Source organism: Parasteatoda tepidariorum, chromosome 1 (genome assembly GCF_982258835.1).
Source record: "Parasteatoda tepidariorum strain Cologne lab strain chromosome 1, Ptep-v5.0, whole genome shotgun sequence".
Lineage (NCBI taxonomy): Eukaryota > Metazoa > Arthropoda > Arachnida > Araneae > Theridiidae > Parasteatoda > Parasteatoda tepidariorum.
The window spans coordinates 106,051,972-106,073,048 of NC_141755.1; the positions used below are offsets into that span (position 1 = coordinate 106,051,972).

The 21,077-nt window shown below is 32.3% G+C and overlaps 2 protein-coding genes across 2 annotated transcripts; both read right to left on the reverse strand.

The window, feature by feature from the left end:
* Window positions 1-2,258: 2,258 nt before the first annotated feature.
* On the reverse strand, window positions 2,259-3,632 carry LOC147816677 (uncharacterized). Its single transcript, XM_087157181.1, has one exon. The coding sequence runs from the start codon at window positions 3,630-3,632 to the stop codon at window positions 2,259-2,261; it is 1,374 nt and encodes a 457-aa protein (XP_087013307.1).
* Window positions 3,633-3,731: 99 nt separating this feature from the next.
* LOC122271029 (uncharacterized) lies at window positions 3,732-5,675 on the reverse strand. Its single transcript, XM_043050798.3, has one exon. It carries the CDS (start codon window positions 5,673-5,675, stop codon window positions 3,732-3,734), a length of 1,944 nt encoding a protein of 647 aa, XP_042906732.3.
* Between the last annotated feature and the right edge of the window lie 15,402 nt (window positions 5,676-21,077).

A 21,077-nucleotide genomic window follows, 5' to 3' on the forward strand; every position in this document is an offset into this window, starting at 1 on the left:
TTTTTCCGTGATCAGATTAAGTTCAGAACGAAAAAAATACACAGCGCTTGTGATTTCGCACTGTATTGTGTAAATATATAGCACTGATTCCATACGAAGTATGCAGAAGCAGTTTCCGACTCAATATGCTCAAGTCTATTCAACATCTCGAAACGAAATAGTCTACTGAAACATCGGTATTAGAGCCATATTCATTGGATGCGATTTTTTTTGCATGCGTATAAAATGCTCTGTTCTCATAAACAAACACAAAGCAAATTACTGCGCCAGCGATAGAGGCCGAAGTTGGCAAATTTCCAAAAATAGCTTAATAAAGGGGAAAAAAATTCTCCCCTTTTTATCCAGTAACTGTTTGTGTTGGAGATTAACGGAGAATTGCGAGCGCTTTCTCCTTCCGCGGTACGCTAGAAAAAAAAATATTTAAAACAATTCTGTAAGAAAAAAAGTTTGCAGAACCATTATTGCTTCTGCAGAATTTTTTTGTTTCTGAAGAAAATGATTTTTTTTGTTGGTAAAACAGCTTCTGTTTCTGCAGAATTTATTTTGAGAACTTTTGTTTGTGGCAAACCAAAAATTTTTATTTCCCAAATAAAAAAAATCTTTCTGCAAGAACTCAGTCGCTTTCTGCGACAATGTCGCTGTGTCGCCGTGTTTCTGCCACGGGGGTTAAAACACACTTACGAATATAGAAATTAAAAAATTAGATACTCTCCATCAGTCAGCTATAGTGTTAAACAATAAAACGCGACTTCGTTCCAAATTGAATATTTTGAAAACAGAATAAAAATTACATACTAAATCCCACATCTACACTTCTATTTACAATGCATAATCACAACAAGTAGGGTGCTAATCTGGATTCTATTGGTGCGTTATTTCTCTAAAACAGATAAATATAAGTTTAAATTTTATTCTAACAAAAAAGATGGATGTACATGTTATCTCATAGAATTTGCCAAGTGTTGGATAAAAATATTCCATGCATATAAAAATAATAATTTAGTAGATATGCGTGTTTTGAAATTCTTCTTCGACATCTGATCCCTCGCTATTTCGGATTACGATAGCCAAAAGTATATAAATAACCATGCATATAAATCGAAAAGAAAAATCACGTATTTCGCAATGAAAAGAAAATGAATAAGTTAGGCCTCATAAATTCTAACAAAAATTATATTAGTTATCTGGTATCAGTTATCAGTTTTACAAATAATCTAGCAACAATCATTATTTTTTGTAATAATATTTTATTGGCGAAAATGATAAAAATGTAATGATAAAAAAATAAGTCACAAATCAGAAATTGTTTAAGATGTATTTTTTCATCTTATTGAAAAAATTTAAAAAATCAAAGTTAAATGAAATGATTACAAATTAATCTCATATTTATCTAGTTTCTGTCTTTTATTAATTGTTTTTCATTAATCAAATTTCTTAAATTTTTTAAATAATTAAACATCTTCACTATTGTGCGTATTATGAAGTTATCGAATTGCTCAAAGAAATGAACATCAACAATGAGTTAAACTATAAATTTTAAAACTTAAATAAGAGAAAGCCAAAGCTTTCTTGGCACAGTGAAAAAAATGATGTTATTCAAATTAACTTCTGTTTTAATTATCGGTACCAAAATTAATATTAATGGTTCAAAGGGTTGACCGCAAATATGCTAATTTATTAGGGCTAACTATTGATTAAATTAAAAAATTAGAGGCAATAATGCCATTTCTCCGAAAACATACGTTTTTTTATATTTTTAAACATCAAAATATTCAGAATAGCTGCTATCTGGAAAATATTGCTGGAACAGTTTAGCCAAAGTTTTTTTAAGGTGTTCTCTTTCATGTGGACAATGCATATTTAATCAAGAAATTCGCTGACTTATTAAAGTTATTGTCAATGTTCAATCTAAAATGAATTCCTGTTTTCAATATGAATTGTGGAAAATGTTCCACTTACCTTTAGACCGCCAATTTGATGATTCGTAAACCTTTATTGGTTTTAATTACAAATAGATGAAGATGAATTTACATGAAATGGTAAATGATGATTATAAAGTGATGAAAACATTGAGTTAGGTATTGGCGCTGCATGGCGCGTCTCTAGTTACATTACATCTACTGTTTTTGAGAAATAAAAAGTTATTACTTCTGTTGCGCCAGTGGCGCCATCTGGGGATAGTTTTCTGGTATGAGGGGGATGAGGGCTCGTTACATCCTCCCACCTTGAGTTTTGGACGACAAATGTCATGACGAAACTCAATTAGTCAATTCAAGTCTATAAAGTTTTCGACATGGTCGTAAGTATGATCCATGCCGAGTTTTTACGCGCACCACTCTTGTTTTTCCATCTTTGCCGGGGTAAAGAGCTTCTATTTTGCCCAAAAGCCAATTGATGCGTTTGTGGTTATCGTCTCCTACGAGAACGATTTCTCCTTCTTTAACTTGAGAGTCTTTCTTTTTACGGGCAAAATCCTTAAGTTGTCCTAAGTATTCAATTCGGAAACGTTTTCTTAAGTCCTCTCGAATTTTTTGACGATAGGCAAATCGTTTTTTCATCCTGGTGGCATCAATTAAATCAATATCTGGTACTCCAGATTCTTTAAGTTCGTGCAAAAACATGGCAGGTGTTAATGGTATCAGGTCCTCTAGATCTTCTGAGATGTACGTAAGTGGTCTGGAATTTATGATGCTTTCAACATCACAAATGACTGTGTATAGCTCTTCATAGAGAAGGTTTGCTCTTCCAAGGACTCTTCGTAAAATTGATTTCAGCATTCCAATCATTCTTTCAAAAAATCCACCCCACCAGGGTGCAGAGGGAGGATTGAACTTCCAGTGAATCTTTCTCGAAGTAGCAAACTCTTTTAGTTTTTCGAAGTCTACTGATTTCAGATCTGCAGCCGATCGAGTCAGATTTGTGCCGTTGTCAGAGAAAACCGTTGCGGGTCTTCCTCGTCGTGCTATAAACCTTCTAAATGCCAACAGAAAGCTATCCGTGGAAAGTGAAGTTACTAATTCAACATGAATGGCTCGGAAAACAGCACAGGTGAACAGCACGATCCAACTCTTGCTTCCATCCTTCAAAAAGAGTGGTCCGCACAAATCCACTCCGATGACCTCGAAAATCAATGCTTCTCGTACACGATCTTCAGGTAGAGGACCACTTAGGACTTCTGTAGGACGAGCGCTGAACCTTTTGCAAATGACACATTTTTTAATCACTCGTTGAACAGTTTTTCTGCATCTGAGGATCCAATATTGTTCTCTTAAAACTGACATTACAATTTGAGTTCCGGCATGATTTAGTTCTTTGTGTTTATCAAGTATAAGGCAGTGAGTGACATTATGGTCAGATGGCAGAACAATAGGATACTTAAATGTTCTCAAATCCTTCCTCATGGCTATTCTTGTTCTAACTCGTATAAGGCCTTCATCATCCGTTATAGTTTGTAATGAAGTATAGCAAGGCTTGGTTTCTTCTGCTAGGCATCTGTTCTGCACGTACTTCACAATAACCATTTCAGCATCTTTCATTTCTTCAATAGTCAGCTGTTTTTCGAGGTTTCGTTCATCCGCAGCACTCTTGATGTTTCGATAAAATCTGTAAATCCAAGCAGTTACTCTTATCATTTTTCGATATGATGTTAAAGTATCATATAACGGAATTTGTCCTTTGAATAAATTTGTTGAAGTCACTACCGTTTTTCTTCTTTCAGCGTTGATAATGTCCTAATCTGGATCGATAATATCTTTTGGCCAGAGCTGTGGTGGATCTTTCAGCCACATAGGGCCCTCCCACCATTTAGATTGCTTAAGATGCTCTGCAGAACATCCTCGTGAGGGAAGATCAGCTGGATTAAGAGTTCCGGGAACATAATTCCATTCTTCTGGCAAACTGAGAGATCTGATTTCTTGAACTCTGTTGTAAACAAAAGGGGCCCAATTTTCATTCCTTTTTATCCAAAAGAGGGCATTTACTGAATCTGACCAGAAAAATGTTGGAATATTTTCAAGTCTTAAGTCTGATTTAACTCCATGTGCCAGTCTAGCTCCAATTGTACAGGATAAAAGTTCAAGTCTGGGTATTGTGACGGGTTTTAGAGGAGCTACTCGAGATCGAGCTTGAATGAGCTGACATGATGTCGAGTCTTCGTTTTGGCTTCTCAGGAATATGCATGTAGCATAAGCTACCTTGCTCGCATCACAAAAAATATGTAAACTTAAATTTCTCGAACCTTCAGGCTTGTCCAAGAGACACCTCGGAATGGTTATATCTTTCAATTGACTTAGTTGTTTTTGCCATTTTTCAAACGTTTTTCTAATAGAAGATGGTAATTCTGCATCCCAAGTGCATTTTAGCTTCCAGCACTCCTGAAGCATGATCTTCGGTCTTAATGTTACTGGACACGTGTAACCAATTGGGTCGAATACTTTGTGAACTTCAGACAGAATTTTTCTTTTGGTTAAAGTCTCAGAGGCCTGCGATGTTTCCTTTAAGTCCAAAGTCAATGAATCAGTACTTAACTTCCAAATCAGTCCCAAAACTGGTACTTTTCTTTCTTCTTTAGGGATGGCTACTTCTTGTGAATTTAGGATACTATGCTCCCACCCTCTTAGATCGAATTGAGCTCTCTTCAATATATACTGCGATTCAGTCATAAATTTGTGCAAATGTTCTCTATCTTCAACACTGGTTAAGCAATTATCTACATAAAATGATTCTTCTAATTTAACTGCAGTATCCAGCATTGATTCTGGCGCTTTTTTCAAATGGTACCGTAGAGTGGCTCCTAATAAATATGGACTGCAAGTCAAGCCAAACACCACTCTTCTATGTTGGTAAATTTTGATCTTCGAAAGGTCTCCATTTTCACACCATAGAAATCTTAGGAAAGGTCTATCAGCTTCACTCAGTTGGATCTGTAAGAAAGCTTTTCGAATATCTGCAATGACTCCAATCTTATTTAATCTAAATCTGTTGATAACTGAAGGAATGAGCTCCACAAGATTAGGTCCTTTTTCAAGACAATTATTGATAGAGGGGAAATTTTTCATTTTGGTCGAACCATCAAAAACGGGTCTGATTTTGGTAGTAGAATTTTCTTTTATCACTGCTCGGTGGGGCAAAAAATGTTCATTGATGGCAGTATCGTCTGGGTCAACCTCTTCGATAATTCCCTCTTGTAACCATTCTTTAAATACCGCTTCATAATCTTCTAATAGTTTTGATTTCTTTAAGGACTCAACGCAGTTCTTCAATCTTCTTTCAGCAACACTTCTATAATTAGGCAAAGTAGGGTGATTTAAGATCCATGGAAGGCTCACTTCATATCTCCCATCTTCAAGTACCTTAATGTTGCGATTAAAATGGTCTTCGGTAGCTTTTGCAATTTCTTCTCTTGATTCTTTTTCACCTGGGTCTAATATTCCTAACGTATCTAGTTTCCAGAGATCCGAAATTTTAGCCTGAGCCACATGAAGGGACAAAACCGTGTTGGTACTATTACTGTTTTCGGGATCACGAGTTTTACCCATAAGTGTCCAACCTAATCGCGTTTCGAAAGCAACTAAACTTTCTGAAACCGATTTAATAATACCTGTGAAAAGTTTACCACAAACGTCGGCTCCGATAAGTAAATCAATTTCTTTAGTTTCTGAATTCGACCCTTCCATGTTTCTATAATCGCAAAATTTAATTCCTAACTTATTCGCTTCTTTTATCCACGAGCCATCTCTTATTTTAGGAATTTCTGTACAAATTTTTTCCTGATCATAAACTTCAAAGTTACAAAAATAATCCCGATTTAAATCACTCAAAAAAATTCTGTATTTATTATGCTGATTAGTTCTTTGTAATCCCCCGAAAAGACTATGATTTAAGTTTTCTTGCCCTATTGGTTTGTAACCTATTTTATTTATTGTTTCTTTCAAAAGATACGACTTTTGGGACCCCGTGTCTATCAATCCGCGTATAATTATTTCCTTTTTTCCGTTTATTAAGCGAATTGTTAACGTTTGCATTAATACTTCCGGATTACAAGTTTCATTCGATAAAACCGTACTTTCCACTTTACTATCTGTTTTCTTTTCCGGACACATAAATGTATAATGACGTCTAAAACAAATATCGCATTTTACAAAACTCCTGCATTTTTTAGCCGTATGGCCAAAGCGAAAACAAATAAAGCAACAACCGCTTCTCTTTAAAATATCCCTTTTCTCATTCATTTCTTTCATTTTAAATTCATTACAATCCCATAAATTATGTCTATCGGAACCGCAAGAAATACATTTATTTTTCTTATTACTCGATTCATTCAATAAACCAGACGCCGTTGATATGCGATTCTTATTTTGTTTATTCGAATTCTCGCCTCCACTGCTACGCTTTGAGGAGGGGAAGGGGAAACATTCTGAAACTCGTGTTATAGACGAACTCAAGGCCGTGGCTTTTTCTCGGCTGATTACTTCTGTTTTTAAAATATCGAGGATCTCTGACACTTTCCACTCATCATCATTGCTATATTTTTTGGTTATTTCTAACACTATATCTGAGGGAAGTAATTTAATAAGTATAGGACAGAGTAAAGCTCCGTAATTTTCCTGATTAATCCCCAAAGATTCTAAATTCCTTATTTCAGTTTGACAAGAATCAAAAAGTTTTCTTAATGAAAAAATATCTGTTGATTTTTCTACTGGGGTTAAACTCAACAATTTATTCAAATGAGAGTTAATTATCAACGTTTTCTTGCCAAAGCGTTCTTTTAATGTTTCAATTGCTGATACATAATTATTATTTGTTAAACTGAATCCTTTAATCGCATCTGAAGCCGATCCCACTAAATATGTTTTCAAGTAATTAAACTTTTCAACATTCGACAAACCAGTGTTTTTATCTATGGCAGATTCGAACTGATCGTAAAATCTTTGCCAGTCTGCAGGATCGCCAGAAAATTTCTCTATAGTTAAAAGAGGCAGTTTCACAGAAGAAGTTTCATTTATTCTTATATTGGTGTTTATCTTCGGTTCGGAAATGTTCGAATTTAACTCAGGTGACACTACCGAAGTCGACAGTTTTTCTATTTTTCTTTTTAATCTGCTTTTACTTCGTACAATATTTGTCAAATATTCATCACACTTTATAATTTCTGTATCGATTTCATTTACATCCGTAATACCCTGCTGAATTTCGAGATCAATTTCTTTCAATTGTTCTTGTTTTAACATTAATTCAGACATTAACTCATCCAATTCATCTATTGTAACCTTATCGTCTTGATAAATGTTTTCGATTTTAGTTAAGGGGGGTCAGGACCCTTAAAACTCTCAAAAAATCGATTTTTCAAGAATCATTTTTTTTTATTCCTTGCATTATTCTGCGCATTTTCATATCTTACATTTCGAAATCTTTCAATTGGTTCAAAAGTTATAAGGGTTAGAAGACAAGTCACTCACCAACAATTGCTTTAGTGGGCGTGGTCGCGAATTGCTTCATTTCGGGCTTATCTTATAGTTTCTAATAATAATCTGAGATTTAAAGTGTCTACAACTCAACTCTGCTCCAACCCTTTGCAGATTTTATTTGTTTATATTCGAATTGCATGCGTTTTTTAATCTTAGATTAATATTTGTACATTCGTCTATTAGCTTTCATTTTAGTCAAAAATCTAGTTTCGGTTTGATTTATTTATTATAAATAATCATGAATAATCCTCGTAGATCTGGTCAGAGACCAAAAAAGAGAAGATTTCGTGGAAATCAATTTCGGCAAAGTGTAAATGTGGGCAGTTGCAATGTTTTTATTGAAAAAGAGGATTTTAAAAGTGCTTCTAAGAAAAAGCTTTCGATGTCATGTTCCAGTTTCAAGGATATCGAAACTGAAACTAAAGAGACTTTTGATGGTTATCGCCTTATTGATGTTGCTTCCTTGATAAGTTTTTTCAATAATGTAGCTGCTTGTGGAATTTGTCATGCTTCCTTGAAAATGACTGAGAAATCCCAGTGTGGATTGTTGTCTTCTTTTGAAATAACATGTCAAGCATGTCAGAAAAGGGATGTTTTTAAAAGCTGCAAACTGATAGGAGTGAATAAGAACATTCCAGAAGTAAACAGAAGATCTGTTTTTGCAATGCGGTGCATTGGTGGTGGACTTTCAAGTCTGCAGACATTTTGTTCTGTGATGTGCTTGCCCAAGCCCATAACTCAGAAATCTTATGATAAAATTAATTCTAAAATATTGGAAGTATCAAAAGAAGTTGCTTTGTCATCCATGGAACAGGCAGTTAACGAGGAAAAGTGTCTATCAGATAATCCAAACAGTCTAACCGTCAGTGGAGACGGCACCTGGAAAACCAGAGGTCATACGTCTTTAATAGGCGTATGTACCCTGGTAGGCGGCGAGACAGGAAAAGCTGTTGACATAGAAGTAATGTCGACATTCTGCAAAGGTTGTGCTTCGTACAAGGGTCCAAAGTTTGGCTTGAGATATCATAAGTGGCTATCTTCTCATAAAACAGTGTGCCAGAAAAATCATGCCGGCTCTTCTGGAAAAATGGAGGTTGACGGCATGAAGAGGATCTTCCAAAGATCTGAAGAAAAATATGACGTCAAGTATGAAACATACATTGGCGATGGTGATTGTAAAACTTTCCAGGCTATTTGTGAGGCAAAGCCATATGGAAAAGATGTTTCGATAACCAAAGTGGAGTGTGTGGGACACATACAGAAGAGAATGGGCACTCGTTTGCGAAAACTCAAAACTTCATATGGCAAAAAAAGGCTTTCAGATGGTAAGACGATAGGTGGTCGGGGAAGACTGACAGACGTAACAATAAATAGAATTACAAGTTATTATGGCAATGCAATTCGCCAAAACAGCAATAACTCAGTCAACATGCGAACAGCGATTTGGGCCATATGGGCTCATACTTGCAGCACGGATAAAGAGCCGATGCACTGGTTTTGTCCGAAAGGCGAAAATAGTTGGTGCAGCTATAATAAAGCTGTGCATAACAACAAAGTGCATGAGTATAAGCACCCAATGCTGGTTGCTAAAGTTGTTATGGAGGCAATAAAGCCAATATTTAAGGATCTGTCTCATCCGTCTCTTTTGAAAAGATGTTTGGGGGGTAAGACCCAAAACCCAAATGAGTCGTTGAACTCACTCATATGGAAGTTTTGCCCTAAATTTGCTAGTGCTGGCAAAAATGTTGCCGAAATAGCTGCATGTATGGGTGTTTGTGTTTTTAACGATGGAAAAAAGTCTTTGATGTCTATTATGAAACTGTTGGAGCTACAAATCAACAAAAAAGCAAAGCAAAACTTTCATGCTCAAGATAAACTCCGCGTAACAAAAGCTGAAAAGCGAGCTAGTGAACAGTCTATTGTAGCTCGTAGAGTGAAACGACAAAAAAAGATTTGTGAAAATGAGAGAATGAAAAAAAGTGAAGGGGGGGATATGTATATTTCTGGTGGCTTTTAATTTTTAAATGTTTTTTTTTATATTGATTTTATTATAAAATAATAAAATGTAAGAAATTTATTCCTTTATATCTATGTCTTTGAGGTTACTTAGGATTTCTAGATAAACATAAAAATGGATATTGTTATAATAATCAAAATTTTAACTTTGTGGTCATTTTTATAAACAATTTTTTAAAAGTTACTAATTTGAAAATCTTTTGTTTGCTTTTGAAAATTTATTTTAAAACATCATGTTTTAGATTTTTATAAATCTCAAAAATCTATCATTTAGGTTGGTTTGGTTTTTGTATCAATCATTTCTAATGTTTGAAAAGTTGATTACTATTTGACTCGATGCTCGTTATGTGACAAGTCGTTGTGAAATGTTACTTTATTTTGTTTATAAGTCAAATTTAGTTAATGTATTACTGTTTAAGTTGTATGTAGGTATTGTAAAATGATTTATTTTATTTATTTAGGCATTTTTAGAAAAATATATTGAGTGGTATTCGAAAAAAACAAATTTTTAACTTTAAAGTCATTTTTCTCAAAATGTGATATGTTGAACTTGTGCGCACTGCGTACAAAGAACTAATTGATAGAATTGTACAAAACTTTAGGAAAAGTTTTATGATATGGTTTGCTACAACTGGTACCTACTATAAAAACCATTACTCTCTTAAAATTTTTTTAAATAATTGTGTAATGTGCCAAAAATATAGAAATTTGAAAAACTTAAACTTTTTTAATTTTTAGAAAATTAAAATATATGTATATCAAAATAATATTAGGTAACACAGGTTTAGGGTAATTATAACTTTAATTTAAAATTAGTTTGACATTATTTTGATGATATTTGACTCGTACGCTTTGCGCGCAATGAAACTCACTTTTTCGAAAATAAAAAAATTTCACTATATTAAAAAAAGTCTGTATTTTTTTTATGAATGATTTTTTTTGAATTTAGCTATTTAATTATATTGATAATAGTGCTAGTAAATGATAAAAAAAATTTCATAGCTTTAGGATAAATTCAAAGATAGTTACAGTGTGTCGAAAATATGGTATTTCATTGTATCGTTTAAGGCGTTAAAGGGTCCTGACCCCCCTTAATAACTTAGTTGTTAATGACCTTATCGTTGTACGCTTTTGTTTGGATTTCTCCATCTTAATTTATAAGCGAACTATTTATACACTTAAAGTCACTATTCTATGAAACTAAATTTCTAATCGAAAATAAACAAGAAATCTCTTAATGGCGGTCCCTGTTCGGGCGCCAGAAAATGTTCAATCTAAAATGAATTCCTGTTTTCAATATGAATTGTGGAAAATGTTCCACTTACCTTTAGACCGCCAATTTGATGATTCGTAAACCTTTATTGGTTTTAATTACAAATAGATGAAGATGAATTTACATGAAATGGTAAATGATGATTATAAAGTGATGAAAACATTGAGTTAGGTATTGGCGCTGCATGGCGCGTCTCTAGTTACATTACATCTACTGTTTTTGAGAAATAAAAAGTTATTACTTCTGTTGCGCCAGTGGCGCCATCTGGGGATAGTTTTCTGGTATGAGGGGGATGAGGGCTCGTTACAGTCAACAGCTAATAATATTACGTATTCAATTCATAGAAAATGTTAATTTAAGGTACATTAACCTACTCAATCTATTAAAATATAAGACTTAATTTTAAATATTTTACACGGCTAATATTGAAAACTAACGATAACGATAACATATTTTAAAATACAGCCAAACGTAACAACTACAAATTTAATTTAAATTTAAATTACTTCATTTAAATCAACCGGTATTAAACAAAATTTAAATCTGGATGCTTTAAGTTTTATTTAATTATTTCTATGTCCGAAAAGTTGCTAAAACTGCCCTTAAAATTCGCAAAAAAATGCCCTTAAATCAAAAATAATGCATTTGAAATAAACAAGAGTTTCGATCTTAAACTTTATTTGTTTCTTAATTTTCAAATACAATAGTATTGCATTAAACCAAGTATATTAAGAGATATTAATATGTAATTTCTATTAATTTTCAGTTATATTTGAAACTATGTTAAATACAAAAGTAATGGAAGACTAAAAGAACTTTTTGTTTCGTGTTATTTTGTACAGCAGCTGAGAAAATATTTTCTTAGTAGAAGCAGCATTTATGTTTTAACTTAATGTAAAAATTTTAATTTTTATTAATACTTTTTTAGATTTTCTAAATGACTTTAAATACAAAAATGTTTCCCAAAAATCTCACTCTGAAAAGTAAAAAAAGTTCTCAAATTCTATAAATAAATGAAAATTTTGCTAAAAACTGGGTATTACTTACTGGCAGTTTTTATGTTTAGTATTTTATTCAAATATTACTTAATTGTCCCATTAAAATCCTCATTAAGTCATCGTCATATACCTAGAAAAACTAGTAGCAAATTCTAGATCAAGACAATTTTCTACAAGCAAATTATTTTAAGAACTTTTGGAGTGATACTTTAAACGTTTTTGAAACTTTAAAGTCATATTTTTATCTCCATATCTCTAACTTTCATAGATTTTTTACTTACAAACATTATCAAGCATGAATGAAGTCAATTAAAAAATAATACACAAAATGAAATATTGTTATATTTACATATCTGAGATCTTTCCACGGTAATGCGCAATAATACTCCGATTCATTAACATTTTGCTTACGGCTGGTACAGCATGTGGACCACATGTGATGATACAACATGGAACACTGTAAGTAAAGGCTCTTCTCACTCATATCCATTTTCTTTACTTTTCACTTGCTATATTAAGAACCATGAGCAAGTAGTGTTTGTCAGAAAGATACACACTTCATAAAAATAAAAAATTTCGATTGCTATTAAATGACAATAGCACAAATTTATATCCTCTTTCTAAATAATGAATGCAGTTTCATGAATCTAATCAAACAAAAAAAAATTATTTATATTTTGCTAAAATATCAATTTGGTTCAACTTCCAACTATTAGTTTTTATGATGCAAAAATGGATATTTTGAAGAAAGAATAAATTTTGTTTAAAACTATAATCTTGGCCGACATGCCTGTCTAAAAAAGTTTGCCTTTTGCGAATTACATGCCATTGATTTTTCACGTTCCAAGCATAAAATATATCGCAAATATAAATAATTTATTTCAGAAACGCACTAAATGTCAAATTTGTCTATTTCTGAAAACCAAAGAAAAAAAAGAAGAAAATTTTAAAAAAGGAAAAAAGTATAAAAGCTAAAATGAAAAAAAAATGCTTTTAAATTATTAAAGAATTTGGTTTGAAAAGTGTAAGACAACGTGTTGAAGCTTTTATGTCAGAAAATGATATCGATGTGACGATTTTCCTTCCAAATTTCTTCCGAAAAAGCACTTAAAAAAGAACATTTCTTTAATATTCATGAGTTTACAGAAACGATAATATCTAACTTTAACAAAACAATGCAAACGTATATTATAAATTCATAAGAGTTTAATGAAAATAACCTTAAATGTTTCTTAACATAATTAAATAGTGCGGGGGAAAATACGAATCACTCTGAAAAACGTTAGATCTAATAATCGAATCTTCCCGAAATAGGACTCAATCTTGATGGTTCGTCAACCTTAGGGTGAGAGCTGTGATGGCTCTGGGGATAGAGAGTTCGCCTTCCATTGAGGTGAAACGAGTTCGAATCCCAACGATGGCTGGTTGCTGCGAGTTTCACATCCGGCACGCACCGACCATAGTGCTGACGTGAAATATCCTTGTGGTAGGTGGATCATGGGTCAGAGACCCCTTGCCGTTATGCTCACCATGAGAGGTTCTCGTGGTTTTCTTCTCCATGTAACGTAAATGCGGGTTAGTTCTATCAAAAAGTCCCCCACGAAAACAAATTTCACCCAATACTCGATCCAAGAGTTCCCTTGTCTCCCCAGGGGGCGTAGCCAAATCTTTGAATCAAAAATAAGCACTTTTTAAAAACTTTTCAAGCACTTTACAAAAATTTTCAAGCACTCAAAAAATTAATATTCAATCAATATTATTGAAAAACAAAAACTTTTTATAAACAGTTTTAGCGTTAAAAAAACCCCAAAAAGAAACGGGCGTAAATCGAAACAATCAGTACTTTCCCACATCACCGAGTGAATTCAACTTGACCTTGAACTCAGAACAAAAGTACCCTTACCCCCTACGTCAAAAAAGTGTTAGAAGTAAAATAAAATAAACAAGAATAAAATTAAAATAAATTAAAAAGAAAAGCATTTCATAAGGATCTAATATTCTCTATCCGAATTGGAGCACTCGGGTTTCGATTTCAAGTGTGCGCGCATGCGCAAGTCAAACTCCCCATTTTTCGTGAAATGTATGGGATCCACCAGATATCACTAAAGGGAAGAAAAATAATTAGTCGGAAAAAAAGCACTTTTTAAAAACGCCAGCTGAAAAAAGCACCTTTAAAAGCTTTTCAAAAACAAATCCCCAAAAAAGCACCTTTAAGTACTTTTTACAAACGCTACGCACCCTGTCTCCTGGATTGGGTTCAAAATTACAAGGCTACGTAGTTTGACATTAGTAGTCGTAAACCTAAAAATTAGGTCGGGTGTTCAACGACGGTTATAAAATGTAAAATTAAATAAAATCTTAGGGGCACATCAAATATGGTAATTAATTAGTAACTATTTATTAAGTTACGTTAAGTTAATTAAGTTTATTAAGTTACTTCCTCTGAATAAACGCTACCTTTTTTAGCAGATTTAGATTTCTGACCTTCAAGACATATGAATAAGGCCCGGATTTTGATGACATTTGCATTTTTTTGCATTTTTGGACATTTTTTGTCTTTTAGAGCATTTTTTAGAGTTAATGGGCATTTTTCTTTAAATTTTGGGGCGTATTTTGCATTTTAATGTATTTTTTAAAGTTTTTTGTTAATTTTTTCCAATTTTTATTATTTTTCATCAATTTTCCTTATTACACTGGCTTCCAAACAATGAAGAAAATCTATAGAATATTAACAGGTGAAGCAACATCTTTTCAAATTGACGAAAAATTGTCAGTAAGTGAGACCGTCTTTTACAAGTACGCACTTAAAACATCAGTAGACGTTGAAAGAAGCTTCTGCAGGAATGAAAATTTACTTTCAGACAAGAGACGCTCGTTTACATTTCAAATTATCAAAAAACATTTAATAATCCAATGTAATTCTGATATTTAGTAATATTATGAGATGGAAGTTGTTATATCCATTAAAGTTTCTATACAAAATAAAAATATTTTGGTGTCAATATATTTTCCTTTTTTTGTTATTTTAGGATATAAAACAAATTTTTCAAACTTTAATGAACGTAGAACAAGTATTGCATTGCTTTATATTTTTTAAATGACTCATAATAATTTTAAAGAGCAAAACATTTTTTTAATTCAATATTTTTACTTTATTTAAGGCATTTTTTGCGCAATTTTTGGATTTTTAGGGGCATTTTTTGCCCTTTTTAAGGGCATTAGTTGAGACTTTTTAGGTCATCAAAATCCAGGCTCTACATATGAAGTAATCGCATTCCTGGAAATAGTTTTGTCAGGAGAGCGGACAAAAATTTGAATCCCTCCCTTAATGTTAATTTTACTTTTTGCGTATTTTGCCTTAGCTTAAGAATGTTTATGCGGTTGAAATATTTTCGCATATAAGTATAAGATTAATTTATCCAAAAATAATTCTATGTAAAACATAATGTTTAATAATTATTTATTTATTAATTTATGTCGAAAATTTTTTTAATTGTAATGTAGATAATTCTATTTCAAAATATCGTCTGATCCAATTAATCGGCATACACATTCGAACAATAAGGATTGAGTCCTAGTACGTGAAGATATGATTATTAAATAAAAAATTAGTCAGGGTGATTAATTTTTCTTCCACTGTACAGAACATAGATTTTATGACCATATAATCAAGAGTAAGAGCATATTGTCAGTGACATTTTATTTTCTGCTAAACAGGAAACCAGATTTATACCCTTTAAAAGGAAAAATAAACAAGATAATCATTCAATAAATAGCCCGTTTTGGACAAGATATTTTGACAATATGGAGAGCATTGCGCATGTAAAGCCTTGACCCCCCATACCAAGCTGGAACCCATCGTTTTGAAATTTGGCTTTTTTGAAGTCGTCATCAGGGACCGAACCCCAGATCTTCATCATGAGAACACAGTGCCTCAACAACTAGACCATCTCGGCTTATTTGTTGTAATAGAGTGCATTTTATCACTTAAAAATCCTTTTTTTTTAATATCATGCAGAGTTTCAACTTAAGTTATAGAGCAGCATACATTTTCAGGGGTCTGTCAGACATTTTGTGAAAGGTCCGGTTTTCGTGAAATTGTGAAAAAATTACTCACATTCTTTCAACCAGGGTCCGCTTTTATGAATTTGTGCTAATAGGGTCCGGTTATTGCAAAAAACTTTTTCAAAGAGTTTTTAAATTGAAATCGATACAAGATTATGCTCGACACCGTAAAATTAAAATTAAAAAAAATTAAATTTTCACAAATAAACAGAAATTGCTGCTTCTAAATTAGAAATGCTACATACAAATATTTGGTATTTAGCCTATACTGCTGAACGCAGAATATTCATTTCGGACGAATAATGGAAGAATCGTCTGCCAAAGACAGAACTTAGTTAGTTTACATCCATCTTTCTTGTTTTCTGTCCTGGGAAGGGTTTAATCGATTAACAAAACAATAATGAAGATAAACAAATTTGTGAAGGATCCGATTAAAAGAAAAATCATTTTGTGAAGGGTCCGTTTTTAAGTTAAAATATTTTGTGAAGGGTCCGTTTTTATGAAGATATTTTGTGAAGGATCCGTTAACGGACCCAAATTTCTTCTAAACAGACCCCTGATTTTATCTTATGAACAGTTTTCTAAGACAATATAATAATAAGTCACATTTTTTAATTGTTCTGGAAAGAATTTGTGGGGAAAAATACTACGATGTTCATTCATAAGCATTTTCTTTAGGTCTATCGCAGAGAAAATTCAGGAAACTTTCGCCTAGTATGAGTTCTAAATAACCCATTAATAAAAATTTAAAAAGAACCTTTGAAAAGAAACCGAAAAAGAACCTTAACTCTTTCATCGCGATGAACGAGCTAACTCGGCTTGCATGAATACTCGCTATGCTCTATTGCTATGTTAGTAAATATGGTTATTGATTGCAATTTATCATGAGAACACATGAGAGTTTTTTTAAAAGTAAAATAAGCAAGTTTTAAAGGAATTAAAGTTTTATGTCACTTTTAGTGCTGCGGTGAAACTCTAAGCGCAGAGGGTACAGCAAAGGCGCGTCATTGCCTTTATGAAAATGTTATTTAGCACCTTAGTATATTGAAAATTTGTACTGGCAAATTTTACTAGTACATTCGAGACAATCATGCTTAATATATAAATAAAAAAAATAAAAGCAACATTATTTTAATTTCGAATGAAACTGGCTTCAAAAGTGTTGATTTACAAGAAATTATTATTAAAAAGGAGATTACTTAAAATTTTCATTAATAACTACATAATTAATAAAAAATTACTTAAAATTATTATGTTTTCAGTTTTATTTTCATTTCAGTTACCTTATTATAAAATACTTTGATATATTTATTAAGTATACTTCGTAGCCTAAATAGACTAATACTTATAGCCTAATAGACTTCCAAACTTTTATGATTGCATTAGATCATTAATACATTTTTATTATATTTAATTATAGAACATAATTTAAAAACAATGATTTTTAACAACTTTAGATTCACCTGAGCAAATAAACTACATATCATTTGCTGACAAGAAAATAAAATTGATTTTTATTTCATGTTTGCGATTCCCTCATCGCTCACCAAAATCTGGGCCCGAGGCTATGCAGCCATCACGGAGATACTCCATCTTATCAGTCTTATCAGCCCTTCATTTCTCAAAGTCTACTTTTAAAAACTATTTCTTCTTATCCGTCTCCGTATTAAATGAAGAGCGATATCGGATAAACTTTTTTTTTTTACCCCCACAATTCTCAATCGAGTTTTTCCCTTGAACTTGTAGAAATATATTCTTAATTTAGATTCATCTTTCATAGTTATGTATTTGCTCATACTGGAAAAAACAGAGTGCAAAGATATGAATAAAGGCGATAATGATCCGTATGTATTTGGTTTCATGCAAAAAAGAAAAAAAATAGATAAAGGAAGCCGTACATGAATTTTTTATTCTGGGCATAGCCCAAAATGTATGTTCTGAAATACGGACATGTCACAAAATGCGTATTTAAGAAAATGGACCCAGGTCAAGTTGCACTGTAAAGAAAAGCAAATTCCGTTTTTTTTTTACATGCACATTTGTTGTTTGTATTTTATTACATGCACATTAGCTGTATGCATTTTCTTAAATACACATTTTGAGCCAATTCTATTTTCTTAAATACGCATTTTGAGCTTTGCCCATTTTCTTAAAAAAGCATTTTGAACTATTTCGATTTTTTCAAAATAAGCAATTTGAGCTATGTCTATATTCTTAAATACGTATTTTGACCTATGTCCTTTTTCGTGATTACACCTTTTGAGCCCATTTTCATAAATACGAATTTTGAGTTGAGTCCATTTTCTTAAATAAGCGTTTTGAGCTATGTCTCTTTTTTTTTAAATACGCGTTTTCAGCTATTATGCATATATAGCTCATGCTTTGTCAATGAAAATCAGATTTTTATGCAAGAGAGCCACTAAAGCAGAGGTGGCGAACCTTTATACACCAACGTGCCATTTTCTCTAAAAAATTGCTTAATGAGGTCATAGACGTGCCGTCAAATAATTATTGGGAAAATAATAATACTAAATACTATCAACTCAAAACTCTTTATTTACATTGGAAATTTTTTTTTTTTTTGCAATATCTCAGTTATACGCGTAATTCAACTTTCAAGTAACATCAGTGTGACTTCTGTCGTTGCAGATTAGATGACAAATCTATATATATATTTCTCTTACACGGCACCAAAAAAAAAGCCTCATTACAACTCCCCGAATGGCAACGTTAGAAAATCGACCAATGATTGTTGCTAAAAATGTCACATGGCAAATGTCACATGAGGTGGCTCAACATATAGCGCTTTTAAAAACGGAAACAATAACCAGAGTGAGCATTGTCAGGTTGTTCAATTCAGATTCATGCCCTAAGAACATGATAATATTTAATTTAAACTCAATTAGGAATTAATTACGCTGGCCTTCTCCATAGCTATAAATAAGTCACAAGGTCAGACTTTTGAGAAAATCAGTTTAGTATTGACTAAACAAGTTTTTAGTCATGGACAACTTTATGTTGGCCTGTCAGGAGTTAAGTCATTTGACAGCCTTTCAGTAATTGCTCCAAGATGCCAAATCTATAATTGTGTTTTCAAAGAAATTCTAAATGCTTAGTGTTAATTTCTTAGAGCTTTACAGAAAAAAATGTTTTTTTGGAAAAAATTTAATTGAAACTTCGATTGGCAGTAGGCAAGGGGAACTGCCAAAATCAAAACTCCCCGATTAGAAATTCAGCATGGCGACCTCCACGTGGTATTTCTCGGGTAATGCTTACAGCCATGCATTTTAATTTATTGTATGTAAAACATCCTTATTCTGTTCTAAAATGTTATGTACTTTATCACAAATGATAATTAATATAGAAATTGATTTCAATAATGCTGATCACCAAAAAATATTTCATTAGGCGATAAAACAAATTTTTGTGTTCTTGAAAATGAAAGACTTTTTGAGGATTATTATCTCACAAGGAAAAGTTAGGGTTTAAAGTTTATATTTTAAAATAATAATAAAAAAATTCTAAAACTTTCAGAATTTCTAGCATTAACTAATTTATTATACACATTTAGTTGAATTTAGGTGGGCAACTGCAATATTTGATAATTTATTTTACTAATATGTTTCTTATTTAGCTAATGTATTGATTTTTTCACCATGTACAATCTAAATAGCTAATATACTTTTTTAAAAGCCAATAAGAACATTGATAGAATTCCTCTACATAAGTACAATACTATGTTTTTGATGATAAAATACTATGTCTTTGATAATATACTATGTCTTTGTGCTAGAACATTGTGTTCATTGCCGAGCGAGCGCAGCGAGCCATGGTTCACGGCGTGAATCACATAGGATTGCGTAGCAATTCTCGGGGGTTGGCGAGCGTTAGCGAACAGGGGGCGGAGCCTCCAAGTAACTTATATTAGGTTGTAAGATGTTAGTTTAAGCAGGACTATTATTTTATTTTTGCTAGTTATTTATTGTTAGCTTGTTTTTTATGGTTATTAATTGTTTTTTTAGCATTAATTTTTAATTTTTTTATTAATATTGTTTATTTTTTGTGAATTTTAATTTAATTGATGCTTCGAAGTGTAACAACAATTGGGTATAATATAAAAAAAACACAACTACTTCCACTGAGTAGGAATAACATTTACTATGACGCAATGCTAAATTCTATGCCACTATCCACATAAATCAATTATTAATCAAAAATCGAATATCAATTACTTTTCTTAATGCAATAAAATCTGGCGAGCAGCTATTTAAACGATCAAACACTTCGTTTGTTTATTTGTGGCTTGAAGTTAGGCTCACAGACAATGCCGTTCATGGGTTAAATTTTGTAGGAATAACACAACCTGTGACGTAGGCTATAGTATACCCAATTGGGTATAATATAAAAAAACACAACTACTTCCACTTAGTAGGAATAACATTTACCATGACGCAATGCTAAATTCTATTCCACTATCCACATAAATGCCACTATCCACATAAATCAATTATTAATCAAAAATCGAATATCAATTACTTTTCTTTAAAATGCAATAAAATCTGGCGAGCAGCTATTTAAACGATCAAACACTTCATTTGTTTATTTGTGGCTTGAAGTTAGGCTCGCAGAAAATGCCGTTCATGGGTTAAATTTAGTAGGAATAACACAACCTGTGACGTAGGCTATAGTATACCCAATTGTGATCGGTGGAGTGCCCAAAATATTGTGTCGCGTGCCATTGGTTCGCCATCCCTGCACTAAAGGGTCTGATACTTAAAAAGTTAAAAAAAATTTTAAAATCAACCAGCATATCAATATTGGGTTTAAAAGAATACCTTGGCGATCACGAGTCGCCAACAAATTTGTGAGAATTATTACAACCATGCAACTGAAACATTTAGCAGTTGGAAATTAGAATAAAAAGTTCTAAACAGATTTTTGTTTTCGATTAGACGCGACAGTGAACTAATAAGTCTGCCTAGTAATGAAATAAAAAGTATCCGTTACATTAATCTATAAAAGAAGAAAAAATATTTTATGTTCGTTTTAAAAGATTAAGTCTTTGATTTATTTTAAATATAATTCTATTAATAAAACTAAGCTTAAGTAATGAAAGATATTTTAAAAGATAGGAAATAAATATGTAATGCCAATTGTGGCATCACAACTACTTTTAAATAATTCAAAGGCTTATATATCACGCCCAGAGCCGGATTATATCTTTCGTAGGCCCTAGGCACAGCAGTTTTCGGGGCCCTT

Coding starts and splice junctions, on each gene's coding strand:
- LOC147816677 (XM_087157181.1), bottom strand. CDS start 3,632: ATGATAAGAGTAACTGCTTGGATTTACAGATTTTATCGAAACATCAAG.
- LOC122271029 (XM_043050798.3), bottom strand. CDS start 5,675: ATGGAAGGGTCGAATTCAGAAACTAAAGAAATTGATTTACTTATCGGA.